Source organism: Salvelinus namaycush, unplaced genomic scaffold (assembly GCF_016432855.1).
Source record: "Salvelinus namaycush isolate Seneca unplaced genomic scaffold, SaNama_1.0 Scaffold60, whole genome shotgun sequence".
Taxonomy (NCBI): domain Eukaryota; kingdom Metazoa; phylum Chordata; class Actinopteri; order Salmoniformes; family Salmonidae; genus Salvelinus; species Salvelinus namaycush.
Genome location: NW_024061309.1, coordinates 112,809 through 130,319, shown reverse-complemented (window position 1 = coordinate 130,319; position 17,511 = coordinate 112,809). Strand labels below are relative to the sequence as shown.

Sequence of the window (17,511 nt, the reverse complement as noted above, 5' to 3'; positions counted from 1 at the left end):
AGTCACCTCCCTGACCAAGGCCCTTCTCCCCCGATTGATCAGTTTGGCCGGGCGGTCAGCTCTAGGAAGAGTCTTGGTGGTTCCAAACTTATTCCATTTAAGAATGATGGAAGCCACTGTGTTCTTGGGGACCTTCAATGATGCAGAAATATTTTGATACCCTTCCCCAGATCTGTGCCTCGACACAATCCTGTCTCGGAGCTCTACGGACAATTCCTTCGACCTCATGGGTTGGGTTTTTGCTCTGACATGCACTGTCAACTGTGGGACCTTATATAGACTTGTGTGTGCCTTTCCAAATCTGAATTGACCACAGGTGGACTCCAATCAAGTTGTAGAAACATCTCAAGGATGATCAATGGAAACAGGATGCACCTGAGCTCAATTTCGAGTCTAATAGCAAAGGGTCAGAATACTTATGTAAATAAGGTATTTCTGTTTTATTTTTAATAAATTTGCAAACATTTCTAAAAACCTGGTTTTGCTATGTCATTATGGGGTATTGTGTGTAGATTGAGGGATTTTTTTTAATTCAATCCATTTTAGAATAAGGCTGTAATGTATCAAAATGTGGAAAAAGTCAAGGGGTCTGAATAGTTTCCGAATGCACAAAGATAAATAACATATTTTTTTTAGCCCATCCAATCTGTTAGTAGTTGGACTTATTTCACCCGTTACTGAGATGGTTGTTCCCATTTAGATGGTTTAGGGAGTCTCATTTATCAATCTTTCCTACTTTGGCTGTCATTTTAAATGCCATTTGAGGGTGATTTTAAAAGTTCCAATTTTGGGATATTCTAACTCTGGCTGTATTCCAATAAGAATTCCATAACACTTTGCAAGCCAGCATAATGTGACTTGCCTGATGTGGCCTGTAAACCAGCTGTTTCAGACTCGTCTGAGTACCAGTGTTTTTAGACAAAGAAGCAATGACATGGACTTCAGGGAGTGGATTAGCTAAAGAGACTAATACTCAGGCTAGTTTCAGACCACTGTGTTGGGGTAAAACTACACTGTTAAAATATGATATATGTCATGTATTGTCATCAAGAGATTAATTTAAATGATCAAATATTAACTTAGGCACTCACTTGATGAAGGCTACAGGACCAAGCAATTGAATGTAACAACCATGTCTGTGTCACTAGCAAACACAGTCATTGATGGTACTGGTAACTCTAAATTTCCCTTGAAAGGCACCCTGGGAAATATGAAAATAACGTTGAAAGGCACCCTACAGTTCTAAAACAACACCCCAAAAACGTTTTAGTGGTACATTTTTGCCACTTAAAGGAACAGACTGCTTTGTCACTGTGGTGGTAGCCTGAATAGGATAATGTGTACCTTTTCCAAAAGGTACGCTTCTGAACCTGTACTAATTTGTCCCCTAATGTACACTTGGATAAATGAGGTGAAAAGGAGACTGGAGTGCTTCTTTTTTAAGTCTGTAACGAGACTATTTCAACAGATCTCCGCTGCTCACTGGGTAGCTCAGTGTTCACCGTCATCTTCTCCCCTGCTAAGGCTGAGGAGGTCTGAGAGGAGACGGACGGACCGTTCTCCAGCACACCCTGCGCCAAGCCCCCATTAGCCCCACCTCCAGTCTCTGAGAAGGCCTCCCTCTTCAGTGGTCTAATAAACAGTACAGTGGGGTTGTTGGGCGTCTCCACAGCGCCGCCCCGGTGGTCGAAGGGCTTCCTGAGGCAGCGCGACAAGGTAGCCACACAGCTCTTCTTGAAGTTCTCGTTCATGAAGGCGTAGATGATCGGGTTGTTGAAGGAGTTGGAGAAGCCGATGGCCTGGACGATGGCGATGATCATGTTCACCGTCACCTCGTCAGAGTTCTTCTCCAGGTTGTCTAGATGAAAGGAAGGTTTTTAGGGATTAGTTTAGCTGCATTTAGAGAATATTTGTAGCTAGGCTTCCATCCAAATTGCAACAGATTTTCATTTGAATATTCTAAAATCTCCATATAACAATATTGCATTTTCCCACCAGAGATGTTTCCATCAAACTGATTTTTTCATTATAATTTTGGGGAAGTTACAATACAGTAACAAACATAGGACATCACTACAATATTTTATTCTCTTAAGAAACATTAAATAACATTAAATAAAAACATACTGTTTGCTGATTTAAACGTTTTTAAATGTTAACTAGGCAAGTCAGTTAAGAACATATTCTTATTTACAGTGACAACCTACCTTGGACGACGCTGGGCCAATTGTGCGCCGCCCTACGGGACTCTCAAGAACAACCAGATGTGATACAGCTTGGATTCGAACCAGGTACAATAGTAACACCTTTTGCACTGAGATGCTGTGCGTGATGTAGTGCATATAAACATAACTTTTACTGTTACATTTTCATGTACCGAATGGAAAAATACAAGTTAAATGGGTTTCCATCGCATTTCCAACTCTACTGATACTTGTATCATAAACAAATGTTGCATTATAAAGCCGATGTGCTCACTCTGGTCTTGGTACATGCGCGCTAGCCAACAGCTCTGCAGATACAGAGCGGGTAGGCTACCTACATTATGAGATAATTATGAATAAGAGCAAAATGATGTGTATTTGTGAAACGGCAGCCAAGCATCGATCACCACGTCACCAGAATAAGACCCTGACATTCATTGGTAAGGAGCATCAAGCTTATTGCACATTCACCACCCTGTGAAGTTGATCATAATTTATTTAATCTGTAGCCTAATAAACTGCATGTTTTGCCGAGTCGTAGTGAGAGGACCACACAACATATCATCACGTGACTCCAAATTTACTTAGATATGATGGTTATTATATTAATATTTGCGCATCGCTGCGTTTCCACCGCGATTTCTCGCATATTGAATTTTACCGACACAAAAAGATCCCACCATGTCGAACGAACAAATAGTTTTGTCAGCACAGTCTTGTACCGACCGACATTTCGTGTTTCCATCAGACTGGTCGTGACTTTTTTTTTCATGCATCAGGTAATTCATCCGCATGAAATGGTTTAATGGAAACATGGTTAGTGAGAGTTAAAAAAACACATGCTGAACCGTCAGATTTACACCTGCCTCTGAGTTGCAGTTAAACCTGAATGTCAAGGTTAACCTATGTGACAGTGATTGTTTATGCTATATGTACTACACCCCATTTCAAATTGTTAGACCTAGCCCTGTTGTCGTTGTTGTTGTGCGATAGATCATATACTTACTGTACTCAAACAGCATGTGAACGGTGTGAAACGGAGCCCAACAGATTGTGAACAGCAGAACGATGGTAATCATCATTTTTACAGCTCGCTTCTTCTTCCTGTGAAAATCAATAAAACATGTTCGAACGTTCTCACGCCGATTTCCTTTCTTTTATTCTTCCCATACTGAGACGTGCAGGTGTCATCATGCACAATGCATTTCAACACAATAAACAGGTATTTTAGAAGAGCTCTCTGTGTGCCTGAATGGTCTAGCAGTAGTGCTGCCAACTCCAGTCAACTCAGACTGCGGTTCAATACCCAGGTGCTTTCAACTTTTCATATCCCGTTCATCTCAATCAATAAATATAGTGCATTTTATAAAGCCCTTTTACATCAGCAGATACCTAGAGAGGAACCAGGCTCTGAAGGGTGGCCAGTCCTCTCCTGTCTGTACTGGGTAGAGAGGAACCAGGCTCTGAGGGGTGGCCAGTCCCTTCCTGGCTGTACCTGTTAGAGAGGAACCAGGCTCTGAGGGGTGGCCAGTCCCTTCCTGGCTGTACCTGGTGGAGAGGAACCAGGCTCTGGGAGGTGGCCAGGTCTCTCCTGGCAGTACTGGGTAGAGAGGGACCAGGCTCTGAGGGGTGGCCAGTCCTCTCCTGGCTGTACTGGGTAGAGAGGAACTAGGCTCAGAGGGGTGGCCAGTCCTCTCCTGGCTGTTCTGGGTAGAGAGGAACCAGGCTCTGAGGGGTGGCCAGTCCTCTCCTGGCTCATCTCTCCTCTCTCTCATTCTAGAGGAACCAGGCTCTGAGGGGTGGCCAGTCCTCTCCTAACTTATCTCTCCCCTCTCTCATTCTTCCCTATATCTATCACAATAAAAACAATGAAAGATGTCTGTGTGTATGTACAGTACCTGGATATTTTGTTGACCTCTCTGTGGTTCATGGTGTTCAGGACAGAGGAGTCCCCCACCCTCTTCCTGATCCACAGCTCTATCCCTATCCGTGTGTAGAGAAACAACATGGCTGCCATGGGCATCAGGAACAGAGCTACCATGATGAAGGTGGTGTACACTTGTCTGTGAGTCAGGGAACGCCAACGCTCCTGACAACACACGTGGTGGTGGTCGTACAGGAAGTCATACTTCACCTGGGAATGGAGGGGAAACACATCAATGAATCATTCAATCACAGCTGTTGGTTTTCTGGAGTGATTCTGAAAGCGACCGATTTGGTCAGGTTAAGTCAGGTCAGGTTAAGTCAGGTCAGGTTAAGTCAGGTCAGGTTAAATTAGGTCAGGTTAAATTAGGTCAGGTTTGGTTAGGTTAAGTCAGGTCAGGTCAGGTCAGCTTCTTTGGTGCCAGGATGTTGACTGTAAGCGTTTGGATTTGATTTGAAGCTACAGTAGCTGTGGTGGGAGGGGATTGACATACCTCTAGTTGCTGTACGAACAGCATTGGGGATCCCACAACCACTGATGCACTCCATACAAGTCCTACACAACGAAGACATGTCTCAATACAATGACTTCTTCACAGTACCACAAGTAAAACATCATATACTGTACACATATGAAGAGTTTCTTTCCAAAACGCTGTATCCACAATGTTTCACATTTGTACCTTCATGTGTGTAAAATATTAATGTTCTCAGATTTTTAATTCAAAGATTTTAGCTGTGTATTACAATGAGTTTGTTGCAATACGCTATACTGTATATCTGTTGGGTAGCTGGAATGGAATGTTCCTATCCTGTATATCTATTGGGTAGCTGGAATGGAATGTTCCTATCCTGTATATCTATTGGGTAGCTGGAATAGAATGTTCCTATCCTGTATATCTATTGGGTAGCTGGAATAGAATGTTCCTATCCTGTATGTTTAACATATGAATTCAACACATAAGTCTAGCATCATGCTATAGTGTTTGGTTAGAGTTAGGTCTCGTACCAAATGGCACCCTATCTCCTATATACACTGAACAAAAATACAAACAAAGATCCCAGAAATGTTCCATACACACAAAAAGCGAATTTCTCTCATTGTGTACACATTTGTTTACATCCCTGTTAGTTAGCATTTCTCCTTTGCCAAGATAATCCATCCACCTGACAGGTGTGGCATATCAAGAAGCTGATTAAACAGCTTGATCACTACACAGGTGCACCTTGTGCTGAGGATAATAAAAGGCCACTCTAAAATGTGGAGCTTTGTCACACAACACAATGCCACAGATGTATCAAGTCGAGGAGCGTGCCATTGGCATGCTGACTGCAGAAATGTACACCAAAGCTGTTGCCAGAGAATTTAATGTTAATTTCTCTATCATAAGCCACCTAAGCCATTTTTTTATATTTTTGTTGTCAGTGCCTCAGAGCGTAATGTGTTTAAATAAAGATTTTCCTTCTCTTTTTGTTGTCAGTGCCTCGGAGCTTTATGCATTTTTTTTCACTTATCTACACACCATACTCCACTTTTTTTTATATTATGAAAGAAATTAAACCATAACTGAAGAACTCTTAGGCTACTATCCTCTCCCAATGTCTGTACCTAGTGACCTTTAGTCCTCTCCTCTCTCTTCTGCTCCCACTCTCCTCTCTCATTTCTCCTCTTCCCCACCCTTCCTTCTCTGTTCTCACTGCCATACACCATTAACACAAAAGCTGAAAGAGTGTTTATTTTTAAAAGCATACCTAGCATCTTGTATGCTCTTTTCGGAGTGTACTGCCTCCTCATTTTCAAGGGGTAGACAATTCCCTGGTACCTCTCCACGGCGATGCAGGTCATTGTGAGAATCCCTGTCACTATGGCCATAGTCTGAACAAAAGGAATCGTCTTGCAGATGAGAACACCTAGGAAGAGAAGGGGTTAGACGTGTCACTCAAAAACACACTGTACACCGAACAATCAGTGTTTCTCCATACGTTCTCTCATTGGCTGCGTTTACACAGACCAATTCTGATCTTTTTTCACTAATTGGTCTTTTGACCAATCAAATCAGCTCTTTTGTCAAGAAGTGGGCAATATATCATAATTGAGCTGTCTGTGTAGTGCAGCCGGTATGGCCCTCGTTATATAACTGCATGGGGAAGGAAATTCGTGTGTAGGTAACCTTCACTCCTAAATCACCTGGCTTCGATGTATAGTCCCCCAGAAGGCTGATCCTCACCCATTCAAACAAAATAGGCTATTTTGTGACAATTCACAGTATAACCTATATCACAAAACAAATGTGATATTGCTTGCTCTAAATCTTGTGTGAAATAACTCTCAAGCCACCTATAAACCCTAATGTTAAAATTAAGAGGTGTCCGGCAAACCAGAACATCGTTTAAAAACGGCTTACTTAGACTACAACTATGGAAATAAAATGTACTCTGTAAGGCACTGCTCTGTAGCCTATTACTTCCCATGTTGGTTGGTTTTTAACGTCAACATTTTGACTGATGGTTGAGTGACCCACATCCATCAATGTCATTAAACTGTAGAAGGCACCAGAAGGCAGTAATACACGGAGATTCTCTTGAAATTATAAAAAGCGCTCTGAAAACACAACCCGTGTCAAGGCTCAGATTATATAATATTCTTAAAACTACTACCAAATGTAATGCGCATCCATATTATTTTCGGATGGGGAAAAAAAACTGTTACATATAGGCTTCTAAAGTTTATTCAAACTATCAATGACAGTAGGCACCCCGCTGGGCACATACATCAATTCAACGTCTAATTCCACTTTAGTTCAATGTAATTTCATCGAAATGACGCTGAAACGATGTTAATTCAACCAGTAGGCATTCGGTGCAGAGCAGACAGGTGTTGATGGAATCATGGAACATAGGAACTCACCTCCGAGCCATTCCGAGGAGATGTTCTGCAACAAGGTGAACGGGATACAGAAGAATGTGATAAGAAGATCGCTCACCGCCAGAGAACAGATGAAGATATTAGTGGAGGTCTGTATTGCTCTTTTACGCACCACTATGTAGACAACCAAACTGTTCCCAACCAGAGCCAGGACGAAAATGATAGCATACATAATGACGAAAGTAGTCTTAGCGCCCAACGGTAGCTCAGGGACGTAGACAAGCGGCTGAATGTTGTAAGACTCGATGAACTCTTGTCGCGTTAAGTTGTAATGTTGTAGCATCTCTTGCAGAACCTCGGGTGTTATTTTCCTGGACCCCATTTCTGTTGACGTTGTCATTTCCTAGGAGTTTATTTAAATTCCAGTAGTACAGCCACTACAGACAGATGTATTTTCCCGCCCGAAAATGGTGTTTTGTACACGTGTAGCTGATTAGGCTTTTCCAAGCTGTGCGCGCTGGTGCGCTCCTCCAGAAAACATATTTCCACTGTGCTGCGGCTAGATAGTGCATTTCTCCCGCGTCCAGAGGCAAGAGGAAAGTGTCTGAGTGACACTTCTAGCTTATACCGCACGTTGTTAGTCTGCTGTTATTGCTGTGGGCTAATAACCTCTGTCCGTCAAGGGGTGGAACACCCAGTTAGCTGTCATTCCAGTCCTCAAAACGACAGAACGAACGCACACACACACACAGCTTTATGGAAACAGATTCATATTTTTGTTTGTGTGCTTTTGTGCTTTTCATCATAGCCTATACAAGATTGAGGTCTCATGAAAAGGTCATGTCTGGTTTTGATCCGTGTGTTCAATTTGCTGAACTCATACAGAGGAGGAGTCAATCAACGTGTCTATCATTGCGTCTACTCGAGTTAGTTACGTAGTCATTTGTTTTTGTGCACAGTGCTCTTCAGATATGTGCTGTTCGACAACAACACACTTCCTTTGCAAACAGATGTCTGTGATTCTATTATACAGTCCTCTCTCAGAACTGTGGATTCTGACAAGGGTCCCGTCTTTCAGTCAAATGCTTTGTGTATATATAGTACTTTTCAAGTACAGCCTGCATGAACATTATACTTGGACTCAACATATATATGGATTTATGTATTGGGTGCAAGTTACCCATTGTTTATTAAGGATGATTTTCTATATTGTGTTGAGTCTCCTAGCAACATGGGAAACATTGGACCCTAAGTGAGAGGCTGTGTTGAGAGATGAGTCTCCTAGCAACATGGGAAACATTGGACCCTAAGTGAGAGGCTGTGTTGAGAGATGAGTCTCCTAGCAACATGGGAAACATTGGACCCTAAGTGAGAGGCTGTGTTGAGAGATGAGTCTCCTAGCAACATGGGAAACATTGGACCCTAAGTGAGAGGCTGTGTTGAGAGCTGAGTCTCCTAGCAACATGGGAAACATTGGACCCTAAGTGAGAGGCTGTGTTGAGAGCTGAGTCTCCTAGCAACATGGGAAACATTGGACCCTAAGTGAGAGGCTGTGTTGAGAGATGAGTCTCCTAGCAACATGGGAAACATTGGACCCTAAGTGAGAGGCTGTGTTGAGAGCTGAGTCTCCTAGCAACATGGGAAACATTGGACCCTAAGTGAGAGGCTGTGTTGAGAGATGAGTCTCCTAGCAACATGGGAAACATTGGACCCTACGTGAGAGGCTGTGTTGAGAGCTGAGTCTCCTAGCAACATGGGAAACATTGGACCCTAAGTGAGAGGCTGTGTTGAGAGATGAGTCTCCTAGCAACATGGAAAACATTGGACCCTAAGTGAGAGGCTGTGTTGAGAGATGAGTCTCCTAGCAACATGGGAAACAGTGGACCCTAAGTGAGAGGCTGTGTTGAGAGCTGAGTCTCCTAGCAACATGGAAAACATTGGACCCTAAGTGAGAGGCTGTGTTGAGAGCTGAGTCTCCTAGCAACATGGGAAACATTGGACCCTAAGTGAGAGGCTGTGTTGAGAGATGAGTCTCCTAGCAACATGGGAAACATTGGACCCTAAGTGAGAGGCTGTGTTGAGAGCTGAGTCTCCTAGCAACATGGGAAACATTGGACCCTAAGTGAGAGGCTGTGTTGAGAGATGAGTCTCCTAGCAACATGGGAAACATTGGACGCTAAGTGAAAGGCTGTGTTGAGAGCTGAGTCTCCTAGCAACATGGGAAACATTGGACCCTAAGTGAGAGGCTGTGTTGAGAGCTGAGTCTCCTAGCAACATGGGAAACATTGGACCCTAAGTGAGAGGCTGTGTTGAGAGATGAGTCTCCTAGCAACATGGGAAACATTGGACCCTAAGTGAGAGGCTGTGTTGAGAGCTGAGTCTCCTAGCAACATGGGAAACATTGGACCCTAAGTGAGAGGCTGTGTTGAGAGATGAGTCACCTAGCAACATGGAAAACATTGGACCCTAAGTGAGAGGCTGTGTTGCAAGCTGAGTCTCCTAGCAACATGGGAAACATTGGACCCTAAGTGAGAGGCTGTGTTGAGAGCTGAGTCTCCTAGCAACATGGGAAACATTGGACCCTAAGTGAGAGGCTGTGTTGAGAGCTGAGTCTCCTAGCAACATGGGAAACATTGGACCCTAAGTGAGAGGCTGTGTTGAGAGATGAGTCTCCTAGCAACATGGGAAACATTGGACGCTAAGTGAGAGGCTGTGTTGAGAGATGAGTCTCCTAGCAACATGGGAAACATTGGACGCTAAGTGAGAGGCTGTGTTGAGAGCTGAGTCTCCTAGCAACATGGGAAACATTGGACCCTAAGTGAGAGGCTGTGTTGAGAGATGAGTCTCCTAGCAACATGGAAAACATTGGACCCTAAGTGAGAGGCTGTGTTGAGAGCTGAGTCTCCTAGCAACATGGGAAACATTGGACGCTAAGTGAGAGGCTGTGTTGAGAGCTAAGTCTCCTAGCAACATGGAAAACATTGGACCCTAAGTGAGAGGCTGTGTTGAGAGCTGAGTCTCCTAGCAACATGGGAAACATTGGACCCTAAGTGAGAGGCTGTGTTGAGAGATGAGTCTCCTAGCAACATGGGAAACATTGGACCCTAAGTGAGAGGCTGTAGACTGTGGGGAAGCTGAAAATTGTGGGGAGGCTGTAGAATGTAGGGAGACTGTAGACTGTGGGGAGGCTGTAGATTGTGGGGAGGCTGTAGACTGTGGGGAGGCTGTAGATTGTGGAGAGGCTGTAGACAGTCGAGAGGCTGTAGACAGTCGAGAGGCTGTAGACTGTGGGGAGGCTGTAGATTGCGGGGAAGCTGAAGACTGTGGGGAGACTGTAGACTGTGGGGAGGCTGTAGATTGTTGGGAGGCTATAGATTGTGGGGAAGCTGAAGATTGTTGGGAGGCTATAGATTGTGGGGAAGCTGAATATTGTTGGGAGGCTGTAGATTGCGGGGAAGCTGAAGACTCTTGAGAGGCTGTAGACTGTAGGAGGCTGAAGACCCTTGAGAGGCTGTAGACCAGTGATCATCAACTAGATTCAGCTGCTGGACGATTTTGTCCTTGAGCGGATGGTCGGGGGGCAGAAACATACTGTAGACTGTGGGGATGATTTTGTCCTTGAGCGGATGGTCGGGGGGCAGAAACATACTGTAGACTGTGGGGACGATTTTGTCCTTGAGCGGATGGTTGGGGGGCAGAAACATACTGTAGACTGTGGGGACGATTTTGTCCTTGAGCGGATGGTCGGGGGGCAGAAACATACTGTAGACTGTGGGGACGATTTTGTTCTTGAGCGGATGGTCGGGGGGCAGAAACATACTGTAGACTGTGGGGACGATTTTGTTCTTGAGCGGATGGTCGGGGGGCAGAAACATACTGTAGACTGTGGGGACGATTTTGTTCTTGAGCGGATGGTCGGGGGGCAGAAACATACTGTAGACTGTGGGGACGATTTTGTCCTTGAGCGGATGGTCGGGGGCAGAAACATACTGTAGACTGTGGGGACGATTTTGTCCTTGAGCGGATGGTCGGGGGGGCAGAAACATACTGTAGACTGTGGGGACGATTTTGTCCTTGAGCGGATGGTCGGGGGGCAGAAACATACTGTAGACTGTGGGGACGATTTTGTCCTTGAGCGGATGGTCGGGGGGCAGAAACATACTGTAGACTGTGGGGACGATTTTGTCCTTGAGCGGATGGTCGGGGGGCAGAAACATACTGTAGACTGTGGGGACGATTTTGTTATTTAGCGGATGGTCGGGGGGCAGAAACATACTGTAGACTGTGGGGACGATTTTGTCCTTGAGCGGATGGTCGGGGGGCAGAAACATACTGTAGACTGTGGGGATGATTTTGTCCTTGAGCGGATGGTCGGGGGGCAGAAACATACTGTAGACTGTGGGGACGATTTTGTCCTTGAGCGGATGGTCGGGGGGCAGAAACATACTGTAGACTGTGGGGACGATTTTGTTATTTAGCGGATGGTCGGGGGGCAGAAACATACTGTAGACTGTGGGGATGATTTTGTCCTTGAGCGGATGGTCGGGGGGCAGAAACATACTGTAGACTGTGGGGATGATTTTGTTCTTGAGCGGATGGTCGGGGGGCAGAAACATACTGTAGACTGTGGGGACGATTTTGTTCTTGAGCGGATGGCCGGGGGGCAGAAACATACTGTAGACTGTGGGGACGATTTTGTTATTGAGCGGATGGTCGGGGGGCAGAAACATACTGTACACTGTGGGGACGATTTTGTCCTTGAGCGGATGGTCGGGGGGCAGAAACATACTGTAGACTGTGGGGACGATTTTGTCCTTGAGCGGATGGTCGGGGGGCAGAAACATACTGTAGACTGTGGGGACGATTTTGTCCTTGAGCGGATGGTCGGGGGGCAGAAACATACTGTAGACTGTGGGGACGATTTTGTCCTTGAGCGGATGGTCGGGGGGCAGAAACATACTGTAGACTGTGGGGACGATTTTGTCCTTGAGCGGATGGTCGGGGGGCAGAAACATACTGTAGACTGTGGGGACGATTTTGTCCTTGAGCGGATGGTCGGGGGGCAGAAACATACTGTAGACTGTGGGGACGATTTTGTCCTTGAGCGGATGGTCGGGGGGCAGAAACATACTGTAGACTGTGGGGACGATTTTGTCCTTGAGCGGATGGTCGGGGGGCAGAAACATACTGTAGACTGTGGGGACGATTTTGTCCTTGAGCGGATGGTCGGGGGGCAGAAACATACTGTAGACTGTGGGGATGATTTTGTTATTGAGCGGATGGTCGGGGGGCAGAAACATACTGTAGACTGTGGGGACGATTTTGTTATTTAGCGGATGGTCGGGGGGCAGAAACATACTGTAGACTGTGGGGACGATTTTGTTCTTGAGCGGATGGTCGGGGGGCAGAAACATACTGTAGACTGTGGGGACGATTTTGTCCTTGAGCGGATGGTCGGGGGGCAGAAACATACTGTAGACTGTGGGGACGATTTTGTCCTTGAGCGGATGGTCGGGGGGCAGAAACATACTGTAGACTGTGGGGACGATTTTGTCCTTGAGCGGATGGTCGGGGGGCAGAAACATACTGTAGACTGTGGGGACGATTTTGTCCTTGAGCGGATGGTCGGGGGGCAGAAACATACTGTAGACTGTGGGGACGATTTTGTCCTTGAGCGGATGGTCGGGGGGCAGAAACATACTGTAGACTGTGGGGACGATTTTGTCCTTGAGCGGATGGTCGGGGGGCAGAAACATACTGTAGACTGTGGGGACGATTTTGTCCTTGAGCGGATGGTCGGGGGGCAGAAACATACTGTAGACTGTGGGGACGATTTTGTTATTGAGCGGATGGTCGGGGGGCAGAAACATACTGTAGACTGTGGGGACGATTTTGTCCTTGAGCGGATGGTCGGGGGGGCAGAAACATACTGTAGACTGTGGGGACGATTTTGTTATTGAGCGGATGGTCGGGGGGCAGAAACATACTGTAGACTGTGGGGACGATTTTGTCCTTGAGCGGATGGTCGGGGGGCAGAAACATACTGTAGACTGTGGGGACGATTTTGTTATTTAGCGGATGGTCGGGGGGCAGAAACATACTGTAGACTGTGGGGACGATTTTGTCCTTGAGCGGATGGTCGGGGGGCAGAAACATACTGTAGACTGTGGGGACGATTTTGTCCTTGAGCGGATGGTCGGGGGGCAGAAACATACTGTAGACTGTGGGGACGATTTTGTTATTGAGCGGATGGTCGGGGGGCAGAAACATACTGTAGACTGTGGGGACGATTTTGTTATTGAGCGGATGGTCGGGGTGCAGAAACATACTGTAGACTGTGGGGACGATTTTGTTCTTGAGCGGATGGTCGGGGGGCAGAAACATACTGTAGACTGTGGGGACGATTTTGTCCTTGAGCGGATGGTCGGGGGGGCAGAAACATACTGTAGACTGTGGGGACGATTTTGTTATTGAGCGGATGGTCGGGGGGCAGAAACATACTGTAGACTGTGGGGACGATTTTGTCCTTGAGCGGATGGTCGGGGGGCAGAAACATACTGTAGACTGTGGGGACGATTTTGTCCTTGAGCGGATGGTCGGGGGGCAGAAACATACTGTAGACTGTGGGGACGATTTTGTCCTTGAGCGGATGGTCGGGGGGCAGAAACATACTGTAGACTGTGGGGACGATTTTGTCCTTGAGCGGATGGTCGGGGGGCAGAAACATACTGTAGACTGTGGGGACGATTTTGTTATTTAGCGGATGGTCGGGGGGCAGAAACATACTGTAGACTGTGGGGACGATTTTGTCCTTGAGCGGATGGTCGGGGGGCAGAAACATACTGTAGACTGTGGGGACGATTTTGTCCTTGAGCGGATGGTCGGGGGGCAGAAACATACTGTAGACTGTGGGGACGATTTTGTCCTTGAGCGGATGGTCGGGGGGCAGAAACATACTGTAGACTGTGGGGACGATTTTGTTATTTAGCGGATGGTCGGGGGGCAGAAACATACTGTAGACTGTGGGGACGATTTTGTCCTTGAGCGGATGGTCGGGGGGCAGAAACATACTGTTGACTGTGGGGACGATTTTGTCCTTGAGCGGATGGTCGGGGGGCAGAAACATACTGTAGACTGTGGGGATGATTTTGTCCTTGAGCGGATGGTCGGGGGGCAGAAACATACTGTAGACTGTAGGGACGATTTTGTCCTTGAGCGGATGGTCGGGGGGCAGAAACATACTGTAGACTGTGGGGATGATTTTGTTCTTGAGCGGATGGTCGGGGGGCAGAAACATACTGTAGACTGTGGGGACGATTTTGTCCTTGAGCGGATGGTCGGGGGCAGAAACATACTGTAGACTGTGGGGACGATTTTGTCCTTGAGCGGATGGTCGGGGGGCAGAAACATACTGTAGACTGTGGGGACGATTTTGTCCTTGAGCGGATGGTCGGGGGGCAGAAACATACTGTAGACTGTGGGGACGATTTTGTCCTTGAGCGGATGGTCGGGGGCAGAAACATACTGTAGACTGTGGGGACGATTTTGTTCTTGAGCGGATGGTCGGGGGGCAGAAACATACTGTAGACTGTGGGGACGATTTTTGTTCTTGAGCGGATGGCCGGGGGGCAGAAACATACTGTAGACTGTGGGGACGATTTTGTCATTGAGCGGATGGTCGGGGGGCAGAAACATACTGTAGACTGTGGGGACGATTTTGTCCTTGAGCGGATGGTCGGGGGGCAGAAACATACTGTAGACTGTGGGGATAATTTTGTTATTGAGCGGATGGTCGGGGGCAGAAACATACTGTAGACTGTGGGGATGATTTTGTTATTGAGTGGATGGTCGGGGGGCAGAAACATACTGTAGACTGTGGGGACGATTTTGTCCTTGAGCGGATGGTCGGGGGGCAGAAACATACTGTAGACTGTGGGGACGATTTTGTCCTTGAGCGGATGGTCGGGGGGCAGAAACATACTGTAGACTGTGGGGACGATTTTGTTATTGAGCGGATGGTCGGGGGGCAGAAACATACTGTAGACTGTGGGGACGATTTTGTCCTTGAGCGGATGGTCGGGGGGCAGAAACATACTGTAGACTGTGGGGACGATTTTGTCCTTGAGCGGATGGTCGGGGGGCAGAAACATACTGTAGACTGTTGGGACGATTTTGTCCTTGAGCGGATGGTCGGGGGGCAGAAACATACTGTAGACTGTGGGGACGATTTTGTTATTGAGCGGATGGTCGGGGGGCAGAAACATACTGTAGACTGTGGGGACGATTTTGTTCTTGAGCGGATGGTCGGGGGGCAGAAACATACTGTAGACTGTGGGGACGATTTTGTTCTTGAGCGGATGGTCGGGGGGCAGAAACATACTGTAGACTGTGGGGACGATTTTGTTCTTGAGCGGATGGTCGGGGGGCAGAAACATACTGTAGACTGTGGGGACGATTTTGTCCTTGAGCGGATGGTCGGGGGGCAGAAACATACTGTAGACTGTGGGGACGATTTTGTCCTTGAGCGGATGGTCGGGGGGCAGAAACATACTGTAGACTGTGGGGACGATTTTGTCCTTGAGCGGATGGTCGGGGGGCAGAAACATACTGTAGACTGTGGGGACGATTTTGTCCTTGAGCGGATGGTCGGGGGGCAGAAACATACTGTAGACTGTGGGGATGATTTTGTTATTGAGCGGATGGTCGGGGGGCAGAAACATACTGTAGACTGTGGGGACGATTTTGTTATTTAGCGGATGGTCTGGGGGCAGAAACATACTGTAGACTGTGGGGACGATTTTGTCCTTGAGCGGATGGTCGGGGGGCAGAAACATACTGTAGACTGTGGGGACGATTTTGTCCTTGAGCGGATGGTCGGGGGGCAGAAACATACTGTAGACTGTGGGGACGATTTTGTCCTTGAGCGGATGGTCGGGGGGCAGAAACATACTGTAGACTGTGGGGACGATTTTGTTATTGAGCGGATGGTCGGGGGGCAGAAACATACTGTAGACTGTGGGGACGATTTTGTCCTTGAGCGGATGGTCGGGGGGGCAGAAACATACTGTAGACTGTGGGGACGATTTTGTTATTGAGCGGATGGTCGGGGGGCAGAAACATACTGTAGACTGTGGGGACGATTTTGTCCTTGAGCGGATGGTCGGGGGGCAGAAACATACTGTAGACTGTGGGGACGATTTTGTTATTTAGCGGATGGTCGGGGGGCAGAAACATACTGTAGACTGTGGGGACGATTTTGTCCTTGAGCGGATGGTCGGGGGGCAGAAACATACTGTAGACTGTGGGGACGATTTTGTCCTTGAGCGGATGGTCGGGGGGCAGAAACATACTGTAGACTGTGGGGACGATTTTGTTATTGAGCGGATGGTCGGGGGGCAGAAACATACTGTAGACTGTGGGGATGATTTTGTTATTGAGCGGATGGTCGGGGGGCAGAAACATACTGTAGACTGTGGGGACGATTTTGTCCTTGAGCGGATGGTCGGGGGGCAGAAACATACTGTAGACTGTGGGGACGATTTTGTCCTTGAGCGGATGGTCGGGGGGCAGAAACATACTGTAGACTGTGGGGACGATTTTGTTATTTAGCGGATGGTCGGGGGGCAGAAACATACTGTAGACTGTGGGGACGATTTTGTCCTTGAGCGGATGGTCGGGGGGCAGAAACATACTGTAGACTGTGGGGACGATTTTGTCCTTGAGCGGATGGTCGGGGGGCAGAAACATACTGTAGACTGTGGGGACGATTTTGTCCTTGAGCGGATGGTCGGGGGGCAGAAACATACTGTAGACTGTGGGGACGATTTTGTTATTTAGCGGATGGTCGGGGGGCAGAAACATACTGTAGACTGTGGGGACGATTTTGTCCTTGAGCGGATGGTCGGGGGGCAGAAACATACTGTTGACTGTGGGGACGATTTTGTCCTTGAGCGGATGGTCGGGGGGCAGAAACATACTGTAGACTGTGGGGATGATTTTGTCCTTGAGCGGATGGTCGGGGGGCAGAAACATACTGTAGACTGTAGGGACGATTTTGTCCTTGAGCGGATGGTCGGGGGGCAGAAACATACTGTAGACTGTGGGGATGATTTTGTTCTTGAGCGGATGGTCGGGGGGCAGAAACATACTGTAGACTGTGGGGACGATTTTGTCCTTGAGCGGATGGTCGGGGGGCAGAAACATACTGTAGACTGTGGGGACGATTTTGTCCTTGAGCGGATGGTCGGGGGGCAGAAACATACTGTAGACTGTGGGGACGATTTTGTCCTTGAGCGGATGGTCGGGGGGCAGAAACATACTGTAGACTGTGGGGACGATTTTGTCCTTGAGCGGATGGTCGGGGGGCAGAAACATACTGTAGACTGTGGGGACGATTTTGTTCTTGAGCGGATGGTCGGGGGGCAGAAACATACTGTAGACTGTGGGGACGATTTTTGTTCTTGAGCGGATGGCCGGGGGGCAGAAACATACTGTAGACTGTGGGGACGATTTTGTCAT

The 17,511-nt window shown here is 47.5% G+C and overlaps 1 protein-coding gene across 1 annotated transcript; it reads right to left on the bottom strand.

The window, feature by feature from the left end:
- Nucleotides 1-1,439: 1,439 nt before the first annotated feature.
- Nucleotides 1,440-7,375, bottom strand: LOC120042027 (pyroglutamylated RF-amide peptide receptor-like). Its single transcript, XM_038986918.1, has 6 exons — nt 7,036-7,375; nt 5,880-6,038; nt 4,622-4,683; nt 4,103-4,338; nt 3,211-3,308; nt 1,440-1,858 (listed from the first exon to the last, which is right to left on the bottom strand). Exons 1-6 carry the CDS (start codon nt 7,373-7,375, stop codon nt 1,440-1,442), a joined length of 1,314 nt encoding a protein of 437 aa, XP_038842846.1.
- Between the last annotated feature and the right edge of the window lie 10,136 nt (nt 7,376-17,511).